General features: G+C 37.7%; 1 protein-coding gene across 2 annotated transcripts; it reads left to right on the forward strand.

The window, feature by feature from the left end:
* The first annotated feature begins 5,945 nt into the window (after positions 1-5,945).
* xpnpep2 (X-prolyl aminopeptidase (aminopeptidase P) 2, membrane-bound) lies at positions 5,946-27,108 on the forward strand. Of its 2 annotated transcripts, none has more exons than XM_027273156.1 (21): positions 5,946-6,060; positions 14,235-14,296; positions 14,523-14,633; positions 14,719-14,782; positions 15,474-15,578; positions 16,995-17,081; positions 17,248-17,391; positions 18,449-18,550; positions 19,686-19,767; positions 20,304-20,505; positions 21,704-21,793; positions 22,169-22,278; positions 22,439-22,516; positions 23,127-23,198; positions 23,292-23,352; positions 23,625-23,694; positions 23,854-23,958; positions 24,776-24,835; positions 24,966-25,042; positions 25,172-25,261; positions 26,611-27,108. In XM_027273156.1, the coding sequence occupies exons 3-21, from the start codon at positions 14,580-14,582 to the stop codon at positions 26,806-26,808; spliced, it is 1,851 nt and encodes a 616-aa protein (XP_027128957.1). In that variant the 5' UTR covers positions 5,946-6,060; positions 14,235-14,296; positions 14,523-14,579; the 3' UTR covers positions 26,809-27,108. The 2 variants fall into 2 exon arrangements, with proteins under 2 accessions (XP_027128957.1, XP_019133926.2); XM_019278381.2 differs by lacking the exon at positions 5,946-6,060 and adding an exon at positions 13,407-13,638.
* The last annotated feature ends 755 nt before the right edge of the window (positions 27,109-27,863 follow it).

Genomic DNA, 27,863 nt, shown 5'->3' on the forward strand with positions numbered 1-27,863 from the left:
CAAACCTTAAAGGGATTGTTGATATTTTGTGCAGACATTCATGTTGCCCCTAGAATAAGCCCTAATGATTTTTGTATTGCAGTGCCCCCAGCAGGTCCAGGTTTTCATTTATCAGGGCTCAACAACTAGGTATCTAAAGTGGTTACCATGGTGGCAATGAAGCATGAGCATTTTCTTCCAACTTATATTTTAGGTAATTAAGATACTATGCAGTTATGCCAGCTTAATAAACGTTATTACACTAAGCAGACAAAATGTGTAGTTTAAGTTTCATCTGATACTTTACAGAATGTCAATCTTAATTGTTATCAGTTAACATGTCCACTTTCAACATATAATATAAATACAAAATACCAGTAATGCAGCTGTTATCATGTTCTTCACAAAGCCCTCAAAAACCACCAACGCATACCAACGCACATGTAGCATTGGTTCCAGTTCCAGTAACTGCAATAGCAATATTTAAAAATAACACTAATGAACAATATCTGTGATATGAAATATTGATATCATGTTAATAATATACATACAATAAAATTATTTAAATAATCTAGTGCCTTTAAAATCATTTCCATTCCATTTTCAGTTGTCTTTAGATATCATGATAATATCATAATCGGATAATCGTACAGTATAGTGAAATTCTGTTATTGTGACAACCCTATTGCCAATTTCTCAAAATGGTTGCCAGTGGCAGCATGGCTACCTTCACCGTGGAGCTCTGAATGATCTCAACATCTATCTCTATTGTCATTAAGTTTTGTACAGAAAAAGACAACATAACCTAATTACTTAAATACCTATTACTTTTTATTTAGCTGCAGCACGAGGTTGACATTGGTGGATTTTAGTGAAATGTCTTGGAAACTATCAGATGGACTGCCATGAAAATTGCTACGCTGTTGGCATCATGGCCTCTGGGTGAACTGTAATAACTTAAATGAATTTAATACATATAACTGTAATACATCAAATGCATGCTTTGTCAAATGCTTGCATCACCTTCCAGTAACACTTTAGTGAGAGATAAATGCTATGTACTTTGTGCTTAGTCCTTATTAGCAAAACAAGCATGTTAGTTACATGTCAAACTAAGATGGTAAACATGGTAACCATTAAACATCTGCTAAACATCTGTATTGTAATGTTGTCGTTGTGAGCATGTTAGTGTTCTGACATTAGCATTTACCACCACTGTTTCTGCAGTACAGCCCTGTGGAGCTGGTAAGAGCGGCTGTAGACTCATGCAATGAAAACGTCAGCACAACATTTTACAGAACAGAGTTTTTACAGGAGCTATAACTCTCCTGGTTGTTGCTACTGCACAAAGGTGTTACTCCTGTTCTATATGTGAATCTCTGGCTACAAACCTTTGTCTCCCAACTGCATCTGATTTACCGCCTGTTATCTTCTGCGTCCTCTATCTCTCTGGACAATCTGGTTTCACTTGGGCTCCCAGCTCTATTTAAGAGCACTTTGTCATCACAATGAGAGGAGATATTCCTCCCTGCCAAAGCACCCCAAATTATGTATTGTGTTGTAGAGAAAAAAGAGGAACATATAGCTGGTGTTGAAATCTCCTAATTTCTTCAAGATGTTGGAATTCTTCCTGGGACAGATGAAAAGAGGTTATATTTTTCCAAACGCAGCATATATTTGTGATCACTGCTCTAACATGCACTGTGTTTAACTGGATCCAGAAACTGTACAATAACACTAGTAAATATCTGTCAAAATGGAAATATTCTCGACAAATCTGGGTTATGATATTCATAACACTCAATCCATCCACACATCAATCCAAAATACTTTAAACATCACGTTCAAAGATCTGGATCTTTTGGAGGGTTAATGATGGTCATGTTAACCCTCACTGTGATAACTGTGAGTTTATTAAGACTGAATTTCTTGTATGTTGTTTGTATGTTTTTGCTTTGCACTGTGAACTTATCTCCACCTTTAAGAGAGTTGGTTATAATCCGCTAATTTTTAAGAGTGGCTGTATTCTCATACCATGTAGTGTATGTTTGACAGGAGATTAAGGACATCGCTCAACTCTACTGAGCTTTGTAGTGTCTTTCAGATTGTTTTTGTTTGGTTCATTCTCACTGCTTCCATGAGGGTCAGTCGCAGCACGCAGATGTTTTCAGTGAAAAAGCTTTGATAAACCCACTGATGCACCTCGTATCAAAACAGACACAGTTAGTGACTGAGATATTTCGAGCATTTGGCATCCAAAGACTTTGATATTTTCCTCAAGGTGACCAAAACAGACCTGGATGTATAAATACTGTACGAAACCAACAGAAGTTGATCATGATAACTTTGTAAGGTGATATTATGTCAATGTTGTTTACCCTGCCCTGAAAATCTGTTATTGCAGGATTTAAACAATAATATAAGATGATGTTACATTTTAAAACTTAGTTAGCACTATATTTGTTATTGTTATATAATAGTTATAGTTTGTTTTCCTCATGTGTATCCTAATGCTTCATTATTTATTGTTATATTCTTTATTGTCCATACATCTCTTAGAGAGGTCATTGTCTAAAAAGTAGCCCTTTGTACTCTCAGCCTTTTTGAACAAATATGAAGTTACAAAATCCTCCTCGAGCAGTGAAAAAATGTTTCTGTGTTATGTAGCTGTAATCTTGGGGAAGTGGCAAGATTTGTAATCAGCTTCCCTCGGCCTCTGCAGTGGCACAGCAAACAAAGGCAGCTCGAAGATTGGAAGTGAGTGACCCCAACGTGGCCAGTTGTTGTTTACTTTGTACAGAGACTGATGGCTGCATACAGGACCGCACTGTGTATACGTGACTGAAGTCAGAAACCCACGATACTACTGCATAACGAGAAAGGACTGCAACTAATTAGGAGTGGGGTTTTTTTCTTCTGCATATTTACAGCCTTTGTCTTTCTCAATTTGTCTTTAAGTTTCCTCATTATCTTTCACTCTTTGCAACCTTTTTCTCCCTCTGTAGACCACATTAGAAGAACTAGTAGGGCTCTGGAGGCTGGCGTCCACTGTCTGCAGCAGTTTAACTGATTTATACCCAGTTAGTAACCCCTACAAATCAACACATCCATTATAGTCAATTTAAAAATATCATGCACTCCTTAGAGATACAGGAGAATGTGCATCACAACCACAGTGCATCCCAACAATCCCAGGGCAGTAGGGGGGAAACACCCATGCTGTATTCCCTCAACTGTTTACTGTATTGTAATCCTTCATGTTGTTCAAGCCACTCAAACACTGCTGAACAAGTCATTAAATGTAATTGCTTTGGTTTGCAGTGCTGTGAGTTTGTAATGTGACAGAAATGTCAAAGAAAGTAAACAAATCTCCAAATCTCTCTGAGTCCTGTACTGTAAGAGCTCACCGATGTGATTATTTCATGTTGATTTGATTATAATTCAGCCCATCCTCTAACTCTTGTTCAGCACACATGTGACACTGGTTCACAGCCAGCCTCTGAGGTGGTTTTCAGAGAGCATCCATGTTCGGCCACAGTGCCCTGCCTTCCCCTCTGCCTGAGTGCCTCTGACTCACACACTGAACACTGTTGCCAGGGCTACCATTTATTAATATTAGTCTATAACTTTCAGCCTCATCACCAGGTTACAGCATGGCCGATGGCTGACACAGGCACTGAATCTCCTGACACACACACACACATACACACTCTCAAAAAACAGATACATGCAAACACACACATACACATGGCTTTGTGTCCAACTGATGTATGAGAGCACCTACAGTATAATGGAGCGAGGTTTCTGAAGAACTGGGTGTTCACTGACACTGGAGAGAGACCTGGAAGTGGAATACATTGGACACTAGCGACCCCTTGTGGTCATAACTTATTATTTCATTCGCTTGTCACTGCCACATTCAGCACTTTGTACAGTATGCCCTGTGTTTAAATCTGCACCACATGCTTACTCTGATTAGGTGAGTCTGGAAAAGTGACAGATATAAAGAACATTTACATTGAGGTGCTAAGTAGTAGTAGTAGTTAACAGTGAGAAACAAATCAGGAATAATTTTTGATATTTGGCGAATTGCTAATAAATAGTTCCTGAAAAAATATGAAATAATAGAGTAGTCTATGATTAATTACTGGAAAACAGTCTTTGAGATACTGTATTAATGAATCATTATGCATCAATTTACTTCACAGATATCTTTCAGTCAACGCACTTTTGTCATGATTTATTCCTCATTAACACTGAATTAGTAATTTGACTTTAGTTATTCTTTTCCCTTCAATTAAATGGTGCATCAAACTGAGAAGTTACTAAGTGATTATTACACAGTGATAACTTCACCATTACATGTTTTGCCCTGCAAAGTGCAGGAAGGCATGATCCTACAAAACAAACTTCTAGCTACTGAGGTTTAACTGAAGAATTCAAAATGAGTTTCTTATTAACAAAATAGAAACAGTAGGATTCTTCAATGATTTAATGATCGCACCACATACACACAAACACGAATCATGAAACAAACAAAAGAAAAAACACTCAGGGCTCTGCATGGTAAACCCACATATGTTTATTTTAATAGATTTTAGCTGATTAGATCTTTTCTCAGGACTGCATTGGGTGTCTGCAGAATGCGTTTGACTAAATGACATTTTCATTCTTATTAGTACAATGAGTTTGGTGACCTCCCCTAATTCACATCAGAGCTCTTTCCACCTTCAACCTGAGTTGAGGTCTAATTGGCCTACAAGTATTTAAAACACTTGTAGGACCCTTTAAATCTCCAGAAAACGAACAAAATGTGCTTTATTCTGAATTATTGAAGAGCACTTACTGTATGATATTGTTATGCAGGGTGAAACTGAGAGACAGTTCAGTTACCAAGAAAAAAAACATGGTGATACATCATGTTGTTGAAATACCTATTAGGGTCCATGAATATGCAAGGAGAGACCGTGCATGTTTCCTGTGCATTAGTTTTAAAGCACTTACAGTAGGTGAACGTCTAAAAGAGTCTTTTTGAAAACATAAAAAAGTGGTTTTGTTTTTTTTTTCATTTGGATGTGTGGATGAAGAAAAAAAAACACTCTGTTGGTGCAAGTGGAGCACTTCCACCCCCAGCTGGTTAAATGGTGTTACTAACTGTGTAAACACTTTGTGGTCATATAGTATACAGTATACTGCTGTGTTATACCCACTGTAAAAAAATGAATAAATAAATAATGTAAATTACCCTAAATGTAGTTACAGTAGTTCTCCCATTTTTAAAAAATAGTATACAAAACAGTAAAATTAGAGAGATTATCTGTAAATTACCAACCAGCCTGTTATTTTATGTGTTACTCCAATAATGACTACTACTACAGTTATATCCTTTTTTTTTTTTTTTTTTACAGAGAAATACTATAATGATTATACGATATTTTTCCTGTTTTCTTAAATTACGTACAAATTTATGTAAAATTACGATAATTGCCTGTTATTAAATGTTTTGCTCGTTATATAAAGGTTTATCTCCACACTGACAACTTAAGATTTTTTCCTGAAATTTTAAGGTAAATCTTATTAGTTATTCGTGTTTTTACATTTAATAGAGAAAGAGGGAGAGACAGACAGACAGACAGACAGACAGACAGACAGACAGACAGACAGACAGACAGACAGAGAGAATAGTAATAACGATGATTATGATGATGATGATGATGATTAGTATTATTATTATTATTATTATTTTATCCTTATTCACTTATTTTGAGAGAATCTGCAACAAAGGTATTTCCCGATTTTGGGATCACTAAAATATGTCATTTATAATTTTGATTCTGATATCATCTTTTTTCGAGTTGTCCCTCTGAAACAATTGCTATTGGCTGTCTCACCGTGTTGCTTTGAGTATGATTGGTCAATATGGCTGTCATCCAGGAAAGTGGCGTGGATCATTACCTGGTTTATTTTACATCTGCACGCCAAATTTCAACGGAGAACAGAACAACAAAACAAAAACGTGAATATGGAGGCAGAGGAAGAGTCATGAACTTCACGTTATACCTGTTATCCTGGCGACATCAGGTAAGAAAACATTTCCCTGTTATTTTCTATGTTAATAATAATAATAATAATGTTTGTGTTCATATCCACAGTTCAGACTGTAACGCTGTCAGACTGCTGAGTAATATTTTGCATGCCTATGTCTCCAGTGGTAAGCTGGTTAATATTGTTTGTTTGTCTGTGTGTGTTTTCCCCTCATAATCCAGACAATATGGAAATGAAAAGTCTCCTGCCACAAGATCTTCAGAGCCAGTGAGCATTCATGTTATCCTGACATAAAGTCTGTGAATGGATAATGTGCATACTATTGGCCATATTACTGCCAGTTTGTCAGCACAAAGACAGACAATACTGTACTCGTGTAAACAACGACTTTCAAATATGAAAATGTACACAATGCCTCAAACATGAATCCCTGTTTTCTATGACTTTTCCTTCATGCTGGCCAGTAGTATCTGTAACACAGTGGGAGTGCACAGTAATGTAAGTTGGCTGCTCGTTCCCCAAAGTTATCCAGGAAATAGCTCTGCAGGCCAGTAGCCACTTTACTGTAACATCCTTTCTGAGTAAAAACCTTTAACTATAATGTCTCCTAGAAAATTTAAATGAAGTTTGTGTAAAAGAGCAGTTCACTTTAAATGAAAAATCAGTCATTACCTAACAATCATGCTGAAAGAAGGTCAGTTTATTTTTCACATGAAAACAGCTTGCAGCATCCTCCCAAACAACTGTAGTAAACAGTGGCTTTGTTTTAAAAGTTAAACAACTAAACAAAAACATAAAAATGCCTTCTTACTGCTTGTCTATCGTTATCCAAGTTTTCAAAAGTCCACACATGCCAAGTTGACCTGAAAAGTCGTCATCTACAGCATGTGTTTAGCAGAAATCCTCTCTGTAGTTTCTTAGCTGGAAGCTGCGTTGATGTACACACTGTCTGATCTGTGGGTTTGAATTAGTATTACGTTTTTTCCTTACAGTGCTATGTGTTGTTTTTATATCAAGGATCCCATTAAACATGTCCACAGAGCCTACTTATTAATGTAAGACATAATACTTCTTGAACCTGATGTTGACCTTTGGTGTGATCTTTACACTGTCGTGCCTAAAAGTTTGAGAACTGACACTATTAACTTCCCTCTACCTGAATTCAGATTCACAACCTGTAGGTGGATTTTGGTTTGGAAATGTTCATGATCATCATGGTTGTGTTAGCAAGGATTACAGTGTCAAATGAGTGTTTAACATGGCAGCAAATCAAAGTGACAGCAGACTGTATTACTGGATTGGGTGCTACAGATATACAGTATGTTGCAGCAAGTAGTGAATGTTGTTCATGAGAGTAAATGACATTACAGCCATCATAGGCTTGCATGTTAGTTAAGCACTTTATGTTCTGTGCACATGTGAAATCTCAAAGAAAAATACAAGAAATTCATTACAAAGCATTCAAATTTAGCAGAAATTTGTCATGAGTGGATTTGCATGCAGTGAGTTAACAAGAGAAAGAAGAACTACTAAGACATCTATTTATGATATGAATGTTAACACAGTCAGCAGCTTAGTGTGGGGAAGTGAAACAGTAATCCCTGGTATCTCAGCAGATAGTACTTCAGGAGTCACTGTGGTCCTGTGCTGGCAGGATAGCAAAGCTTCACTGCAGTCAGCCTGGATTCACTGCAACTGTGTTAAAAGTGCACATGAGTGTTCAGAACATATTAAACACTATAGACAACAGAGAAGAATATGTTGCTGCAGAAGTGGTGAATTTTCAGTTGAAGCTACTAATACTTTTTTATTTCTGCCGTCCACCTGGGTCGTTTTTGCAATCCATTTTGACCACCATGAATCAGATAAGATAGACTTTATTTATCCCACATCAGGGACATTCACTTGTTACAGCATCTCACAAGACACAAGGTGGATAAGTAAAAAGTCCAGTTTATTGTTTAAGTATTTGTATGCTTTAATCATCTCTATCCAATCGCTGGCTGTTCACTAGTGTGGTCTCACCACATCAGACACGCAGTCATGAAGCCTTACATACTGTCGACTGATGGTGAGGTAGTTGAGAGTCCACACAGCCAGGTGGCGATCAACTCCAGCCCCTTCTAGCTTCCTCCTCAGCAGTGATGGCTGTATTGTGTTGAACACAATGGGAAAGTAAAAATGCTTTTCAATGCTTTTGGTAAGTGCACTGTTCAATGACTACAGCATTCAAGGAGCAAAACTTTTGACAGTCACCTGTTAACATTCACAACACATTGCTTTTTTTTAACTGGTTATGATTTTCAATCAGTTTAATACTGATATATCTATATGACCTACATAAACAAGACCATAACCATCAGCGACCACATTAGCTGTTTCTATATAATCATTTTTAATTCCTGTCTCATTCCCCTTGAAATGAATAAAACAAGGCAGTAGTAAAAGTACAGATTTAGTCTACAGGGGGTGCCAGAATCAATACGAAATGGAAGTTTATTGTAGCTGCTTTAAATAGATAGTGTGTGTATGTGTGTGTGTCTGTGTTCTCTGTGTTATCAAGGAATTATCTAAATTAAAAGAGCTTTATGACCAATACTGTGATTTGATTTGGCCCATGTGCAGTTAATTTCAATGCACAATGACAGATGGTAGACAAACATTAACAACAGTATATTGTAATTCTTTTTCCCTATTGTAAATGCATGTTTCGGTCGAAGGTCAGAGCAAGAGAGATTGGTGAATCATTGAAGAGTATGTTGTTAGTGTTCACTGAATATTGACCACATGGAACATAGTTATTTTGTTGCAGTAACCAAGGCTTATGTTAGTGCTGAATATTTTAGGAAGAAGTCTCCTTGATCTGCTCCTGTTCCGATTTGTTATGCAACCACATCCATAATGCAACTGGATCTAAAATCTCTCTTGGATAACTTTTAATTAAGATAGCATTTTTGCCTGTTTGCTTTTGGTTAGTTAATTAGTTGAGCTTTAATAATTTAGGACATCTCACTGAGATCACAATCTATTTTGCAAGTGAGAACAAATTATATATACACATACAAGTAATAGCAAGACAAGTAAGGCACACAAAACAGTCATTATACACTTAGGCACACTGCTTGACAATCCCAGATATTATCACTAACTACCAAGACTCTCAATTCCTTCATGCCTTAAAGTGATAGTCCAGGTATTCTGAGGTTGGGCTGTGGTTGAGGTACTTATGCATAGTCAGTGTAACGGTCAGCGCACCTCTAGTTTGATGAAGCAGAAAAAGGTACTGTATTTTAGTCACATAAAAAAAAGGCCCACCTAAAAAGAAAAATCAGTATCTGTTTGATTGCACTCTATTTCATTTTTGTTGCTCCCCCTTGCGTCAGTCTTTGGCACTAACCTATGTGTGAGCCTACCTGAACCACATTCTGTATTATGCCGCAGATCAACTGTTTGGATCAAAGATACACTGCACTGTGCTGCCACATCAAGAAAAACATAAGCACACCCCGTCTTTAACATCTTTACTAAAATGTGAGGTTTCACTAGTAACTTTCTGACCCAAACACTGACTATGGATAATTACCTTGTACAGCCTCACTTCAAAAATTATCCCTTTAAAACATACAGTAGGTCGAGGATGACTTTACGGTTGTTTTTACAAGCTCTTGCCTGAGCAGGGACTTCAATTTGCTGATCTGATATGCACTTTCATATCACAGGGTTATGTTCAGACGTGCACTCTACTTAAAATGTTGCGGGATCAGCAGTCTTGTTCAGTGGAACGTGGGGATAAGATGTGTAGTGTGTCATGTTCATCACCTGCCCCCTTCATCATAGCTGTGTTTGGCTCTGGGACGGAAGATAAATGTGTGAAAACTGCATTTATTATGTGCAGTACTGGTAAAAATACACTGAGATATGAGATGCTTGAGTCCTTCAGTGTTCACCTTCTCTGGCTGCAATGTTTTTCCAGGAAAGAATTATTTTTATGGTTGTCTAAACTCAGTCAGGCTTGTGTCAAGTATCTCAGTCTGTCAATCGACCAGAGCTGCTGCAGCTTGGAAGTTAAGAAATTATTTACAATGTTACAAACCGACCACAGGCGTTTGCAAATGTGTCATGGAACATACTTCTTTGCACTCTGTGATTCCTCCATTTCAAAGGAGCTGTTGGGCAAATCTCTCTCAGGCCACCATCAAAGTCAATCACACTTGTGTCATTATGTAAACCGAGTAAATAGCCAGCGTCTTCTTGAGATGAAAGAGTGAATCCTTTCTGCTTTTGCTGTTAGACTGTTTGGATTTCTTAAAGCAGCACTGAGTAGAAAATGGCATTGTTGCTATTTAGTGCCCTCAGTTTCAGAGTGCAACACCAGAGTTGTAAATATGGACAGATGTTTATGTGTATTTGGTATGATTCTATTACTTATGATGAAAAAAGAGCAAGTCAACAGCTTTGCTAACAGCCAGACATCAAGCAAGGTCAACAACAATAGATTTTAAATATGTGTTTTTTACTATATGGTTTTCACACTCAGGAGAAATGATCATATGGGTTGCAGTGTATCTATGGCCTTTTACTGAATGTGTTAATAGAATGTCCAGCTTTATATCTGGGTCACTTTATATCTAAAAATACTGTTGAGGGCAGTAACAAAACAGGTTGTACATGGAGGTTGACACTGTAGACTCACATTGATTTATGCATGTAGCATTATTTTGATATAAAATCAAATAAAAACATGTCTTCATATAGTACACATGATTTTTTTAACACATATTTATGGTACTGTATTTCTTTTTTAAAGGCACACATTTATTCATGGTGTTTTAAGCTATTTATATTTGGCTCTCACTGTTAGTCAGTGCATCACTTTGGTGTGGACTAAAATGTCTCAATTACACCAACATGGATTACGATTAATTTATTTATTTATTCATTCCGAGGATGAAGCTTACTGACTTTAGTGATCTCATGAACATGAACGAACGGCGCGTGGGGGCTCATACAAGCCATCCGTAACGGCACTTACCTACCAGTTAAAGCAGCCACGCTGATAAATATGCATAACTTTAAGCCTTAATATCATTCAAATGGGTGAGTTAAAAAAAAAATTCACCCCTAGTAAAATTCTCATGAAATTAGCTATAGAGACCAAAACTGTTTTTGTACCAGGCTGTAAACATGTTTATTTCTGCTGTGAAGTTTTAATATGGGGGCTTATGGAGACTGACTTGTTCTGTAACCAGACTCAAGTGAACGTTTGAGGAACTGCAGTTTTTGGCACTTTGGCGTTGGCTTCACTTGACAAGAGGTTCCCACAGAGGTTGTTGCTTGCTTCTGTCTTCTTCCAGCACCACCAGCAGGTTGACATTTGGGGTTTTGTGTGAAATACCTCAACCTTAGATGTATTGGCATTAAATTTCATGCAGACATTCATGTTACCCCCAGGTTAAATTGTAATCTTTTGGTGATCCTTTACCTTTTCATCTACCTTCATCATCAATACTTTGCTTTTTGACCAAATAGCTATAATCCCATTAGCCTCAGCTGCACTTTGGTGCTAATTAGCTAATGTTAGCATGCTAAACTAAGATGGTGAAGCAGGTAAACATAAAACCTGCTAAGCATAACCCCAAGCCCACAGATACATTTGCTAAGATACTTTGCAATCTATCCCTGATGAAAAAAGACTTTTATGAGACACAGTTATGTATGATCATATTACCAACATCTCACTTCAGCACTTCAGCACTGTGGTCTGAAGGGCGGCCAGGTTTTGAAGTCATGATCAAAGCCAGTGGACCCCAGTGAACCATAGAGGTGTTACCCAATGAAAATGTAGTTGCAATGTCTGTAAATCACAAGCTGTATATGTGCATAAATCTGGAGTGTCATATAAATAAACCAGCAGATTGACTGACTTGGGGAGAAACCCAGGTATAACTAAGATATAACTAACATATAACCTAAGTGGGATCATTAACCAGGCAAGCTTTTACTTGGTGTATTAGTTCTTCTTGTTGTTGTGACGACTTGTTGTTGTGACGAAAAGTCCAAGTGTGAAATGTTGTGGAGTCTCCTGGGAAGGGATGAAAGGACAGCATTGTAGATGGGCGATAAGTGGTTTGGGGCTTACAGGAAAACCCACACACACATACTCTTCGATTCTCACCACCCACTAGAACACAAGCTAGGTCTTATCAGAATGATGCAATAAGGGTTGATAAAGTGCCAACCAATGCCCGAGCCCAACATTTGTGGCACACACTCAAAGTTTGTAGAAACCCCAGCTGTAAAAGTGGCCACAAGATCCAGGCAGGATACCAACACAACGGGTGAAGAAAGAACGATAGCTGCAACAACGTTGTCGTCCCTGAAGTATCCAGTATATCTGTAAAAGAGAGGATTTTCAACAAGCATAGACTTCTGGTTTTCTTCAAACCCAGCAAGACACTACAACACAAACTGGTACAGTATACCCTCAACAGAGAAGGACATGCCGTGATCTGTAACTCCACCAACCGTCGTCCACACTGCAGCTCAGTTGACCTGAACGACTTGGATGACAGTTGTCACAACAACAAGAAGCACTAACAGTTGCTGGTTAATGATCCCACCTAATCCATATACCTGTATCTCCCCACCAGAACCTCTTTGATGAGCAGTGAAATGTCTTTACAATCTATCCCCCTTCTCAAAGAAAGATGACCTGGATGACTGAGAACTTTCACAAACCAGCAATAACAGACCACTCTGAGGCTCCATGGAGGTTTTATAGTTGCTCTGACTAACTGGCCCAGTGATTATATGAGAGTTGTATTTATACATACATTTATATATACATAAGAAATCGAGAAGAAACTGACACACAATTTAATGACATCAAACATATTCCAGTAAACAAAGATGTATAAAAATGTTCGATACATGCTATAATAAATCTCCTGGTCCCTTCACCCACCTCTCTCCTCCTCCGTCTTTTCGCTAAGTGCTATTACACATTTGGCTTGAAGACAAGGATTTAAAAATACCGAAAGCACAAACATTTTCTGTGGAAATCTCTGCAGGGCTCATGGACTTGACTATAATCTGCAGATCTGCAGATCTATGCATGTGTTAAGCATGAAAAAAATGTGCTAGATGACCGTGCATCTTTGTGGGAAATTGAGTAATGATAATGACAATGAAAAAAATTGAGCAAGTGGTTGAGATGCTGGGGGGAAAAAAGACCGGCGGTCATTGTGGTTTGGCACACTGAATTTTAGGTCACAAAGCAAAGAAATGTTTCTGAGAACCAAGAGCCACCCCCAAAGTCACTGCACATGATTCCTATCAGAGGTTCTCAGGGAGAAGGGATAGTGGTGGAAGCAGAGGAAGAGGAGGAGAGAGAGAAAGAGAGAGAGAGAGAGGGGACAGTCATGCACTTACTAGGAGACACCCACACACAATTTCTCACCAGACACACACTCACACTCTCTCACATACGCTGCATGCACATCGGAGCACCTGCTTTGTAGCCACTGTGTGTGTGGATCTCTCCGTGACGGGTTTGTAGTGCCAAGATGCTTTCCTGTGGCTGGATTTTGGCGCTGTTTCTGGCAGCACTATCAGGTAAAAAGTTCCTCTTAATCCTCAGCGATCTGTATGTGAAGTGTCAAGTCTCTGCTCTCCGGATGAAGACTTTTATGACTGTGACGATCAATATTTCTACTTGTTCATGATGATGACAGAAGCTGTGAAGTGGCTTAAAATGTACAAATAGACCATACGTAGCAGTTAGTATAAATACACTCATAGCTTGCAAAGGGTGGTTTAAGAACTGTTGGTGTACTCATCAGGATTTCTTTACATAAAAGGAGATAACTGCTCTTTCTCATTCTCCTTTTTCACGTTTGACAGATGATCTGTGAACATGCATTTGTTTGAACCATCTCAATTCTTGGATGACAAGCTGTGGGCAATATTTGGTCTCTTGCCCGGTGTCCTTTACTTTGACTGAGTTCTTGTCCTTTTAAGTCCTCGGCTTTGAGTTGCATCGATTCCAAAGATTGCTTTGACAGCTGCTCTATCTGAAAAGATTCAACACAATAAGATACCAAAAAAAAAAAAAAGACACAGATCTGCAAATGTGCTGATGTAGCTCAGCTCAATCACAGTCGACTGTCACTTTCCAAAGACCTGCTGTCACCATGCGCTTCTCATTTTAGGAAACACTGTTGGTGCCGCTGCATTGGAGCAAACTGAGAGGAACTGCTCTCTGTCCCCGCCGGTAAGTTTGAATAGAAACACTGTTACACAATATTTTTATATTCATATAACAAAATATGTTGCATGAGTTTTATGAAGTTACAGTTAATGATTACAGCACATGCACTACAGTTAATGATTACAGTAGGAGATACAGAAAGGGATGAATCAGCCGTTTAGGTTTCAATTAAATCTGACAACTTTTCACACTCTCTCACTCCCTTTATATGTGTGTGTTTATGTTACAGTACCTCCCCAGCACAGCAGTAAATACCACTCTCCAGCTGAAGGAGTTACGAGAGCAGATGCTTCCCAGGAATATTGCTGCCTACATTATCCCTGGCACAGACGCTCACCTGGTACATCTGCTGTCCATCATTATTAATTCAACTGGATTTAAACCTTGTGTGTTTGAGATGCTAAAATACTCTGTTTCTCTGTCAGAGTGAGTACATCGCACCACGTGATAACAGGGTGGCCTTTATGACCGGCTTTACAGGCTCCGCAGGTACAATCCATTTTCTGCCTCCTCCTCATCTTCTTTATCCCCCTCCTCCTCCCCATGACTCAACTCCCCACGTCTGAGTGCCGCGGCCATGCAGCTCCTCTACTTTCATCCCACATCCTCACCATACAGCCTGCTCCTCGTTCATTTAGTTTCATCTTTGTCAGTCACTGCATCATTGCATCTTTTCATTCATCGCTGTTCTCCTTCGCAGAGCAACATTAAATCATGGGGTTTAGTTTCACGCAACAGTGATGAACGAAATGAATGATCATACATATTTCGGTACTCAGCTGTTGAGGATGAGGATAAGAAGACAGATGACATTTTCAGTAAAGTGCTGTTTACACCAGGCCAAACCTAAGCCAACAGTCACATTTATATCTTCTATTAAGAATCAAAATTTAGATTCAGCGATCCACTCAGCTGTCGCTACTTAAGTGGCTCATGTGAGGGTACAACAGTGGAATGATAATGTAGGCCCTGATTATGCATCCACCACACATCACCAGACAGTTTCTTTCTTAACCTTCCTGTTTCTCCTCACACACACACTCACACACACATACATTTTCCAGTATTAACCAGCCCATCACTGAGACACTGAGTCAACTCTGACATTTATATTTGGTTGTAATTCACTGTCACTGCTGCTCGCTCCATAACACAGCTGCTGTCTCCTGCCTCTCCCCAGGCACCGCCGTAGTTACTAAGACCAAGGCCACACTGTGGACAGACAGCCGCTACTGGGTTCAAGCTGAGAGACAGATGGATTGCAACTGGGAACTGGAAAAAGATGGTGATCATATTGTGATTATTTGTTATGACAAAGCAGGACACATGGATTCCAGTCAGATCCTCGTGGTTCTGAGGATCCAGTTTAAAAATACCCTGACAAATGCTGTTGTTACAGGATGCACATGATAAAAATAGCTGAAGTCCCTGCATGTTTTGTCTTCCAATTACACTTATAACGCTGAACATATAATGCTGATGTTCACACATCGGTAAAGCACAAGACATAGCATTGTTTGTTATAGGGATTTTTGCAGTGTCTGACTTGTGTTGACGCCTGTCATGCTGACAAAGGGAGCTGCAGCTTGCTCTGCCAATTTGACAACACTTATGATGCAATGGAGAGATGACATAAAATGATAGGAGACATAAAAGGGAGATAACACACAACAGTGATCCCTGGCCTAAAATGAACTGGTTAGTGCTTTTAGTGCTGCTATTGTTGTCTAAACTATTAAAATTACAACAATGAGCAACAGAATAAAGAGTCCTCTATTACGATGAACACAGCAAGTGTTTATTTTGAGTCAATCTGCTGTAAATACTCACAAGAACACCAAAAGTGTATTAATACACTGTTGCCCATAAAGTTCTTCTAAAGAAATGATGGTGACAGTGTGATTCATTCTTGATAGATAAAGTGTATGTTCTCAAAACTTAATTGATTAATGTCTTCCAAACATATCAGAGTGAACAATAGAACAATAGAAATAAAAAGAGGAATCTTTATAGGCAACAATGTACATTGTTAAGAATCCACAGAAAATGCTCCATATACTTGTGGTTGAGCACTACAATGCTCAACTGTTTTTATTATAGTATATATATCTACTTAATAATTAATTTGTATATATTTTGCCAATTTTTTTTCTTCATTGCGAACACGTGCTTGAGGCTGAGTGCCCTAGACGGGGTAGTGAAGTTTTGAGAGACAGACTAACACGTCGTTGATTTTGGTCTTTTCATCATATTTGTTGACAATAATAAGCAGCCTTATTCTTTAAGTTGGACTGCACTGAACTCTTTGGGTGTGTGTAGTTTTGTGATGTTCACAGCTATACTTCACTGTAATTTTTCTGGCAATATTTGTCCCTCATTCATATAATCTTGTCACAGTGACCTTTAATTGCTTGTAAATGTGATACTTTATATATTTAGATGTGATGAAATAGTTTATTATAGGTCTATTGCACCTTTTAACCTGAGCAAATTTGTTTATGTTCTCTAAAACATTACATCAGTAGAACAGTGCTATTGTAGTTTAACATGTTGACACATTGTATAATATTTCAATCCACATTTCAGTTGCAAATTTGATTTAGTACACCTCTAATTATCCCGTAAAAGATTGTCACATCTGTCACATCCTCTTGTGTCAGCAATAACCTGACTACAGTCTGTCATGTGTGATGTTCTCCAGTGTCCATCAGAAGTATAGCAGAATGGCTCATCACTGAGGTTCCACCAGGAGGCAAGATCGGCTTTGATCCCTTCCTCTTCTCCCTTCGTAAGTCTCTATTCCCCATCCCTCCTGTCAGTCCCGGTTAACATCAATAAAATCCTTACCCAAGTAGATGGAAAATTATTGATGGAGCCTCTAGACGCCACGCAGACTTTTTGCTTGTGATTGATTCGCTTCAGTCTGTGTAATCATCTGCCATTTCCTGCATTAGAAACTCAGGAGAACTACCACATCAGTCTGGAGTCGAGCAACCGCACCCTCATGTCCATTCCTGATAACCTGGTCGACCGAGTGTGGAAGGACAGACCAAACATCCCGCCTGATCACCTCACCCGCCTGCCCGACAGAGTCATAAGTGGGTTTCCATACATGTGTGTTTGTGTCTGTACTGCACACACACTCCACAGTCTGCTGGTCTGCCTGTGTGGTGCCTTTTCCTATCTATGTGCTGATAAATACCTGCAAACAGACAGCAATAAGCTGCTCCACAAACACAGCCATAAACAGCCTGTGTTTTTTATGGCAGGCTGACTGATCAAACGTTAACTTTGAGAGAATGGAAAAGCCTCCAGAAAAAGGAAGTTGTCTGGACGCCCATCGGTCTTATTAGTCTTTATGGCCGGAGAATAGGCAAATGGAACAAATGGAGAGGATCATAAACCTAATGGTCTGTACGTGTGTGTGTGTGTGTGTGTGTGTGTGTGTGTGTGTGTGTGAGTGAGTATGTGTACATTATACTACAATCTATGATCATACATCGTTTAGAATATTTGATAAATGCTGTCTCATACTTTGGCTATGAAAGCTTGTTATTCTATTTGGCCGTCATGAGGAGCTTTGCAGGACAGAAACATGAAAGACAAGTTACTGATGTGTTAGTACAAAGCATCACATTTACAGAAGACACTAAAGCTACACTAATCAATGTGAAATGTGAAAGGTGTTGCGCTTAGTGGCAAACTCAGCTTAAAGGAGCAATTTAGTGCCAGTAAGTTCATTATTTTTAATTTACAACAATCGTGGATGTTTTGCTTCACTCTCACCTCTCTCTTCTAACTCATTATAAGCTAAAACACTGTGATAAGACACTATACACCGCCTGCTCAGCGTTAAATGACAGGCAGACACAGTTAGAGACCTGCCTGTGGAACAGCTAAGAGGAATAATTGCAGTCACGTACATCATATGGATACAAACACAACTCCGAATGAATGATAATGTTTCTGCTTGATGTGTAACACGCTCAGCATATCAACTTTATAAGGTAATCATATATCAGTGTTGTGTTTTAGATTGTTGCACTGCCTTCTTGGGCAAAGAAATCAATTAGAACAGGTTTGTAAAATGTGTGTGTGTGTGTGTGTGTGTGTGTTTGTGTGTGTGTGTGTGTGCGCGCGCGCATGTGTTTGCAGAAAGGTCCTGGCAGATTAAAGTGACAGACATACGGAATCAGATAAAGGACAATCCATACAAGCCGACAGCTCTTCTGCTATCAGCACTGGATGAAACAGCCTGTAAGTAACTCAAATGTTCATGAAGCTGGTCAAACATGTTTCAATAAATCATGTTGCTGAATTCACTGAAAAATGCAGTTTATAAAAATGCATGCAATACAGCTAAATGTATTCATTCAGTAGTATCTAGTTGAATATTCAGTTTTTATTCAGATTTGCCCTCAAGACAATTGATTAAAAGTAAAACGATTCTAAATGTGCGGAACTATATTTTACTATTAAAATCACTGCAAAAAGAAGAAAACACCAGAGGATTTTTAAAACAAAACATGTACAGTATTGCCTTTAAAGAAGGTACTAATGCAAAGAAATCTATTCATATTTTGCATATCATCAATTTTTAATGAAAGAAAAACTTTCAAAAACGTAACATGAAAACAACCAGTCTAAAAATGGTGTAAAGATAATATAAATAATATTAATACAGGATACACTTTTCCAAAATAAGGAGTGTAATCTATAAAATGTACAAAATGGCTGGAAAGTAATCACAAATTTATTTTATTTTAATTTGCAGGCCAGTAAGTGGCTGCAGGGCCGTAAATAGCAGCTTAGTTAGTATGTCAAGTAAATATAAACAAGGCTTTCAGGATAGAGCTGTAGCCCGGGGAGTTGCAGTCTTACATGAAGGATAATGGCAGGATTATGACTGGAATACAATAATCAGATCTTTGCATAACAAAAATACAGAAAAAAATAAATGGGAAAAACATATTCATATAAAAAAAGATGTTCAAAAAGCTAGAAAGGTAGATATAAACATTAAATTTTTTAATAAAGTTTGTCAACCTTTGGTATCAGCAGTAATAATATTATTTGTCTGATTTGATTTCCTGCATGTACCCTGGAAGTTAGGCACTTTATATATGAGCAGAGAATTATTCTCCTGAAGCCTTTCTCCTGTAAGCCACACAATAGGACGGCACAGCTTCAGACCTTTCCTGACTTCTGATTTCCAAATTAGCAAGTCTGTTTTCAATGAGAAGGCCACAGAACAAGTCACGTACGTCTGACACAAACATTAGATGCAAACAGCACGTTTTGGCTCAGGTGGATCTAGCACATGATGTAAATGAACATGTGAGCTGCTGCTGACTGTCAGAGGTGGTGTATGTTTTTTTTATTTTATTTTTAGGGCTGTTTAATCTGCGTGGCAACGACATCCCATACAATCCATTCTTCTACTCCTACACACTGCTCACAATGGATCATATCTGGTAAGCCCGTCGGGGATTATGAACATGTGTGATTCCTTTCAAAGTCTCTTTCTTATGTCTCTGTTCATGTGACTCCCATTGCATATACTAGAACAGTTCCCAACCATTTTCTTTAAGGGACCCCCTTTCTATCACTGAAGACTGAGTGACATATTTTATAGATATTTGATGTTATGTTCAGAACAACTGATAAACTACAATTAAGCCAAATAGTGAACACAATAAGTGCAGGATGTTTGCGTCAAACGAGCAATGTGGTTCAAGTTTGAGCAAAATAATCAAATCTTTACAAAATAAAAATTGAATTTAGTTTTCTTCACAGAAAGAGATGAATATATATGATATATGAATATATATCTGATATATATATGCCCATTGTATATTATTATAAATATTTCTTTAACACCCCATAAAATCAAGAAGGCTTTTGTTGGAAACCAGTGTACTAGGACATGAGGACATATAGTATTATTTTTATGTTAACTACTTCTTTTATGAACCACTTCTTGTACTTTCCCTTGTACCACATCTACCAGGCTCTTTCTCCATACTGACAGAGTGACAGAGGAATTGAAGACGTACCTAAATGCTTCCTGTGTCGAGTCCCTCTGTGTGCAGCTAAAAAACTATGACACTGTCCGAGATGACCTGAAGAATTATGTGGCGAACCCTGGTGTTAAAGTGTGGATCGGCACAGAGTACACAAACTATGCACTTTATGAGCTGATCACACCAGAGGTATGTATATTTTTAATTGTATTTACTGTACGGCATCATTTTGCTCTTTGTTAGTGTTACACTCAACAAAACACTTTTGTTGTTTTTCTTTGCCAAGATAATCCATTCACCGACACGTGTGGCATATCAAGATGCTGCTCAAACAGCATGACTATGACACAGGTGTACTTTGGACTGGTTACACTAAAAGGACTCTCTAAAATGATTATTAAGATTTATTAGGCACTAAACTATGATTATTACATAGGGCTACAGATACCATTTATTTTTCCCCTGGAGAGAACCCGCCCTACTTATCTTAAATGAAATGCACTGTATACATACAGTATAATATTCTGTTTGTGTTGCTGTGCAGTGTTTTACCATGAAGGCAGCTCTAGGAAGTCACCACTTGTTGGCTGCTTCAGGGATAAATACTCATGTTGTGGACAAAATCTAGGTTTCAATCTTTTTCTATAAACAATGGATCAAACTTTCTCTTTGTGTAATCTGAGAGTGGTCGCTCAAGATGAAGAACCCACAAAGAGTTAATATCAGTTCCTCTTTTTATTTTCCGTGTTGTAATATTGTGTTCCAGTGTCTATATATATGTCAATAATATTTTGAGCATTTTTGTATCATAATGCCTCTCTTTTCTCGTGACTCATTTTGAACATGGAGGTGGATACATCCAATCAAATTTTATTTGGGGCAGTTAGCTAATGCATCCATCATATAAGAACAATGTGGCTTGTTACAGCAGCTCAAAATACACAAGATAGATAAGAAAAAATAAATGAAATGTCGGATGGATAATTTCTCAGAAATAATTGCACAGATTATTGAATACACACATGGCGTGTGACATTATACTAAAATATAAATACATCAAAGAAATTGCAGAAAAAGAGTAATTTAATTAAAGCTCATTGGCCATTTGGTTTATAACCAACAACTGCACTGCTCTGTTTCCAGATGCAGCAGGCAGCATTCATCAATAAGCAGCACATAGATAAAGCTAGTGACTAGCTGGTGAATATATTAGAGCATTTAGTAGCTAAGTATTTTATTATTCATGTAGCATTAGTATTTAGTAGCTCAGGAGTTGGTGGAGACCAAAACAGAGATGAGAAGGAACATTAGACTCTCTAAGTGAATGCTGGTTCTTCTCTTGGTGTTTTGGTCAAGAAAAATATGTATTTTTTTTTGCACCATGTAGGAAAAACTAATGACGAGCTCATACTCTCCTGTGTTGACGAGCAAAGCGGTGAAAGATGAGACTGAGGAGCGAATCTTGAGGGATGCCCACGTAAGTCATCTGCATACAGACATACTCACGTTATACACAAACACTCCATCATGTACATGCACACATGAGCACAAACCTCAAAAGAAAACGCTTTGCTGTTATTTATGAAACTGAATTTGCAAGATTAGATATGACATGAGACTATCATTCCAGGAATTCATTAATCAGTCTTTACTCTCTGACTGACTGGCGGGACATTTATGAATCGCTTTCATTGAGTGCTTGAACACTTCACTGAACACATTTATTATTATGCTGTCCACAGATATCTGAACATCCTTGCAAAATGTCCTAAACTGTCAGCCTGTATGTTTTGTGTTGTTGTGATTGATGCTGAGACTTTGCTGGTCAGCGTGTTATTGTGGCTCTGTACAGGTGAGGGATGCAGTCGCAGTCATGCAGCTGCTGATGTGGCTGGAGAAGGCGGTTCCACAGGGAAAGGAGACTGAGCTGACGGCTGCAGAATACGTCAATCAATGTCGCAGGTGAGTGCACACATAAGGACATGCTCTAGAGTCTAGATGTCTATATGTGCTATAAAGTAACAAAAAAGCGCAATAAAGTTAAAACTATGAAATGTTCATTCATTTGAAACGACACTAGAAATGTTTTTTATAGTTGTAGCTAATATAAATCTCATTACAGCAAACAGAAAGACAGCAGAGGCCCAAGCTTTGAGACTATCTCTGCGAGCGGACCCAACGCTGCACTTGCCCATTACAGGTAAGATTTCTTCCTCTTCTTCTTCTTACTGTCTTTCATTTAGAAGCTCTTCTTCATCTTTAGCTCACAACTTTTTCTTTTAGATATGGTTCATTACCAATGAACCATATATTTGATATTACTCAAATATCAAATATAGTTCAGAGTCGACTACTGACAATCATTGCGTTCATGTCCACAAACAATGAGAAATGTACGTCTTTGCAAAAACAAACATCTTACATTGTCATGCTGTATAAAGACCATTTTTAGTGCATCAAATACGTACTAATCCCCTGCTGATAGTCTCCAAAAAATACACTATTTAACCCTCTGTGGTCTAAACAATCGCCCATGACTGCAAAAGTAATTAACAGGACCGAACAGGTTAATCCTGTTAAATACTACAGTGCAAAGCTGTTTTTGAAAATTACTGAGACTTTAGTAAATGCAAGTAAACTTTTTTTAAGATTTATATTTTCAGTAGGAAAACAGGTTACGGAAGCCTGTCTGGTGCTGGGGCCGATTAATGATTTTCATACCCTGTCTCTCTCTAATAAGATGACTGTCAGTCCTTGAAGTGCACTACAACTGCAGTGCTGTTATTATTTCCTGTTTTTCTGTGTGTCAGCCCAACTAAAGAAACAAACCGGAAATTGACAGTTGATGAGATGTACCTGGTGGACTCTGGTGGCCAGTATCTGTGAGTAAAAACACACTTTGCTCACAGTGTCTCCAGTTTCGCCTCACATCGCTTACATTTGAAATGAGTCATCCTGTCTCTCACTACTATTAGAGATGGGACCACTGACATCACTCGGACTGTTCACTGGGGAACTCCCACAACAATGCAAAGGGTAACACTTTGAATATATATTGAAAGTGTGAATGTTTGAAGGGATATTTACATTTTCTGTCAAAACACACTCAGTCAGTCAGTGGTCAGTCAGTTTTTTTCTCCCTGAAATGTATTTATTAATTTATTATTTTATTAATTATTTAAGCCTGATTTTTTTTTACTGTAAATATACATAATGTTCTTTCAACAAAAACATGTAATGTCACATAATTCACAATAGTCCATTAAAATACCATTTCTCTGTCAATAACCACATGTCTTGCTTCACAGGAGGCCTTCACTAGAGTGCTCATGGGAAACATTGAAATATCTCGAACTATCTTTCCCACAGGGACAAGAGGTGGGAATGTACAACATTCATGCATGTTTGGAATAAGATTTAAAATGATTCTGCCCTGAAACCTTTCTGAGCTTCACCACTAGATGACCCTGTTTTTCCACTTGTCAACATTTTGTGAAGATTTTGAAAAGGTTAATTTTATTTTTTTTTTATCTACAGGTGCAAACATGGAGATGCTGGGTCGCAGGGCATTGTGGGAAGTGGGCTTGAACTACGGCCACGGCACAGGTCATGGTGTTGGAAACTACTTTGGAGTTCACGAGTGTATGTTCTCCATGTTTTTCAAACGTTTCTCAAAGTTTACAACCCCAGTTTGACACTGATCGATGTGCTTTGTATAGTGATACCATCATCGAAGAACATTTGCTTAAAAGCATCATGATTATGATGCACAAGAGGCTGTTTTACATCAAATTGAACTTCATTACACTGTGGTGCTAATATAGTGGGAGTGATGAAATTAATAAGCCAGTAAGCAATTTGCATCTCGAACAACAAGCAACTGAAGACTTAATCAGAATTAGCAACGAGGAGATTGCTGGAAGTAAAATAACCGTAAACAAACAATATTTTATGATAGTTTGTCACAGTTATTCCTGTATGTAGAGCTACAGCTAATGATTATTTCCACAACAGACTTGTTTGCAGTTTTTTTTCCAACTATTTACCCTATAAAACAGAAAATAATGAATGTCAATCACAATTTCACACACGTCCTGTCTAATCAACCGTCCAAATTACAAAGAGATTCAGTTCACAATTATATAAAACAGAGAGAAGTGGAAAATCCTCATACTGGAGAAGCTGTAACCAGTGTTTGGTTTCCTTTCTAATAATCAGTTATCAAAGTATATGTATATGTAATCATTTTCTCAGTGATCACACACTTAATCAGAATTAGCCACATGTTCACATAAATACCTCTCTGTTTTGAATTATCACTTCATGTCATATTAGGTTGCAGGAAAATATGAATTAATATCAGGGTACAGTAAAAAAAATCCACTTTAATGAAATAGCTAACAACAGAAGTGTACAAATGTTTTTACGGTTTGTAATCTGTTTTGTAATATTATTCCAGGGCCAGTTGGCTTTCAGACCAACAACATTCCTTTCAGATCTGGCATGTTCACGTCCATAGGTGAGGTTTTTTTTCTTTTAACACATTATGATTGTTTTAAAGAAATAAAACACAATAAACTTTCATTGCAATTCACATGTAAAATGTCAGAATGTAGAAAAATACTAAACTGATAATGATTTTCTTAAAGAACCTGGATATTACAAGGAGAACGACTTTGGAATCCGAATCGAAGATGTCGCTGTGATTAAACCTGTGAATACAAAGGTAGAGACAGAGTGATTGACCAAAGCAGAGATTTATTGATCAGGAATCGTGTTAATGATTTCCTGCGTTTATTGCACGATAAGAAATGTTAAGGTAACTTCACTGTGAATGTGCTTCTCTTTCCCTCAGTATGGTAATAACTACCTGACCTTTGACACTGTGTCGCTGGTTCCATATGACAGAAAGCTGATTGACACATCTCTCCTCAGCTCAGAACAGGTAATGAATATTATTTGACTGCATAATAATACAGAGTTACTGGAAATACAAATCCATAATAATACAAATAAATAAAGACCAAATAACAAGTTACAATGTACTGGAAATTTACTTCCCCCAAAGATATGACCAGCTTCCTGTTAAATTTGTAAATATCTTTCTGTTTAAGAGAGTGTGAGATGAACCGAGTCTTTCGTTTTCCTGCTTTAAGAGTACTGGTTTCCTCTTAAAATCCCCCTTAACACTACCAGCCGAAGCTCCTCTGCTGCTCAGAAATCAAAACAGTCTTTCAGAAAACAAAACCACGTGTGAAACTCACTTCTCTGTTTAGTTTCTCAAAAGAAATTAAGACTGTTAACACAACAGAAACAAACAAAATTGAGATCAGCGATGAAGAGTAACTAAGTACATTTTTTAAGTACTGTACTTAAAGTACTAGGTATCTGTACTTGCTTGAGTATTTCCATTTTATGTTACTACATTTTACAGAGAAATATCGTATTTTTCAGTTCACTACATTTACTTGACCTCTGTAGTTAGTAGTTATTTTTCAGGTTAAGACATTTAGATATATGATATACACAATAATGCATTGTTAAACCAGTGTTATTGTTGAGTTTTCAGCAATTTTGTTAAAGAGACTGACATTTCCTCTCTACATTTCTCAGATTGTTTCATTTAAAGAACTATCTGAGGCTCAAAGAGTTCTTCAATAGTTCACAAAAAAGTAAAGATTACAAAAAAAAGCCACATACGTAAACACAACCCCTCTGATCTATAACTGTATGTAAAATAGTTTAAATAAGATACTCCTTGACTAGCTGCAACAAAAAAACAATGTTAATTTCACACTGATGCAACAGTATTAACAAATTATTTTTTGTTATTATATAGGCTGAAGGATACTTCTGTATGTTTGTTGTATATGCCCTTTTTATTTTACTTCTTATGTGTATATTACACATTTTCTGCTGCTGTTACAAGTGAATTTCCCCGTTGTGGGATAATCTAATCTTAATAAATGTAATGTAATGTAATCAAGTACTTTTACTTTTGATACAGTAATTTAATTGTAATGGAGTATTTTTACATTTGTTTGATGGTGGAAGATTGCTTCTTCCACCATCAACATAGCACTAATAATTAAAATTTTCACAAAAGTGGTCCATGAATTGATCCCTGTGGAACACCACATTTAAACTCAGACCAGGAAAATACAGTATTATTCTATATTTCTATTTATGTGTGTGTTATCCAATGTTTAGTCCTAATTTGGAATTAAGTTTATTTACTTTATCCGGAATATTAAACAAAGATGCATCATTAAAATTGGTCTTTTCTCTCTCCAGATTCAGTGGCTGAATAAATACTATGAAACCATCCGAAGGCTGATGGGTCCTGAGCTGGACAAACAGGGACTACATGAGGAGAAGGATTGGATGCTCAGAAACACGGAGCCCTTCACGTCTGGATCTTCTGCATCTGTCTGTTCCTCTTCACTGACCCTCTTTGCGTTGGCTGTGGCTCTCCTCCACAACATCGTCTGAGCATCTTCATCTCTCTGGCCCTCACTCCATTCACAGCAGACTTGCACACTAATGTTACCCCTATGCAGTCTTTATTGAGCAGCTATACCACATGAGGGATGCACTGCAATTTAGCATTTTTTAATTGAGGGATATATTTGTTTAATGATTTGATTGCTGATATTGTGGTGTTCAAAGTTAAAAAATAATCGTTTGTTTGATTTTTGATGTTTTAGCTTTTTGGTTTTTAATCTGGACATTTGTATGACCAGCTGATATAATTTCTATTTTATTAAAGTAACACTCTTTAAAATAAAGGTATGGATTTGAGTCATGAATCTGATGATTTCTCCATCCATCCATTGTCTGTAACCGCTTATCCTCATCAGGGTCACGGCTGGAGCCTATCCATGGTGACTTTGGGGCGGGAGGCGGGGTACACCCTAGACAAGTCACCAGCTTATCACAGGGCACATAGAGACAAACAAACATTGATACTCACATTCACAACTATGGCCAATTTAGAGTCACCAATTAACCTATTAAGTGCTGTGCCGCAATGATGATTTGGATTTGACAAAATCATAAAAAAAACTTGACTTTAACACCATTATTCCCTGACAAGGCGGCCTGTACTTCATCAATCTGAGAGCAGCCAGATTGGCTTTACCTTTAGGACAATGCTGTGGTAAATAACATAATAGACACGTGGCTCACTTCCAACTTTGTCTGACACTTGTGGCTGCACAACAAGCTTTAAATAGAGGCTAGCTTCAAATTCTTTCTTTGACCAGTTAGTTTTATTAGCTGCTAACTTTAGCTAAGAGCTAACTGGTTGCCTAGCAACTGGTCCAGAGACTCAAAGCATATTGAAAACACATCGGCTTTATCAGATAATTTGCTGCCACCCCCAATAAACTGCTAAAAAAACATTTTTTAATCAGGTGACAGAATCTGATGGGTCACAAAATAAAAAGAAACACCCTCTGTTTCAAGTCTTTGTGTCAAGATAAGTTATTAATCCTGACATCTAGCTAAATCTACCATGAAGCCAATAATACAGCATCCCAACTTCA

Source organism: Larimichthys crocea, chromosome I (genome assembly GCF_000972845.2).
Source record: "Larimichthys crocea isolate SSNF chromosome I, L_crocea_2.0, whole genome shotgun sequence".
NCBI classification, from domain to species: Eukaryota; Metazoa; Chordata; class Actinopteri; family Sciaenidae; genus Larimichthys; species Larimichthys crocea.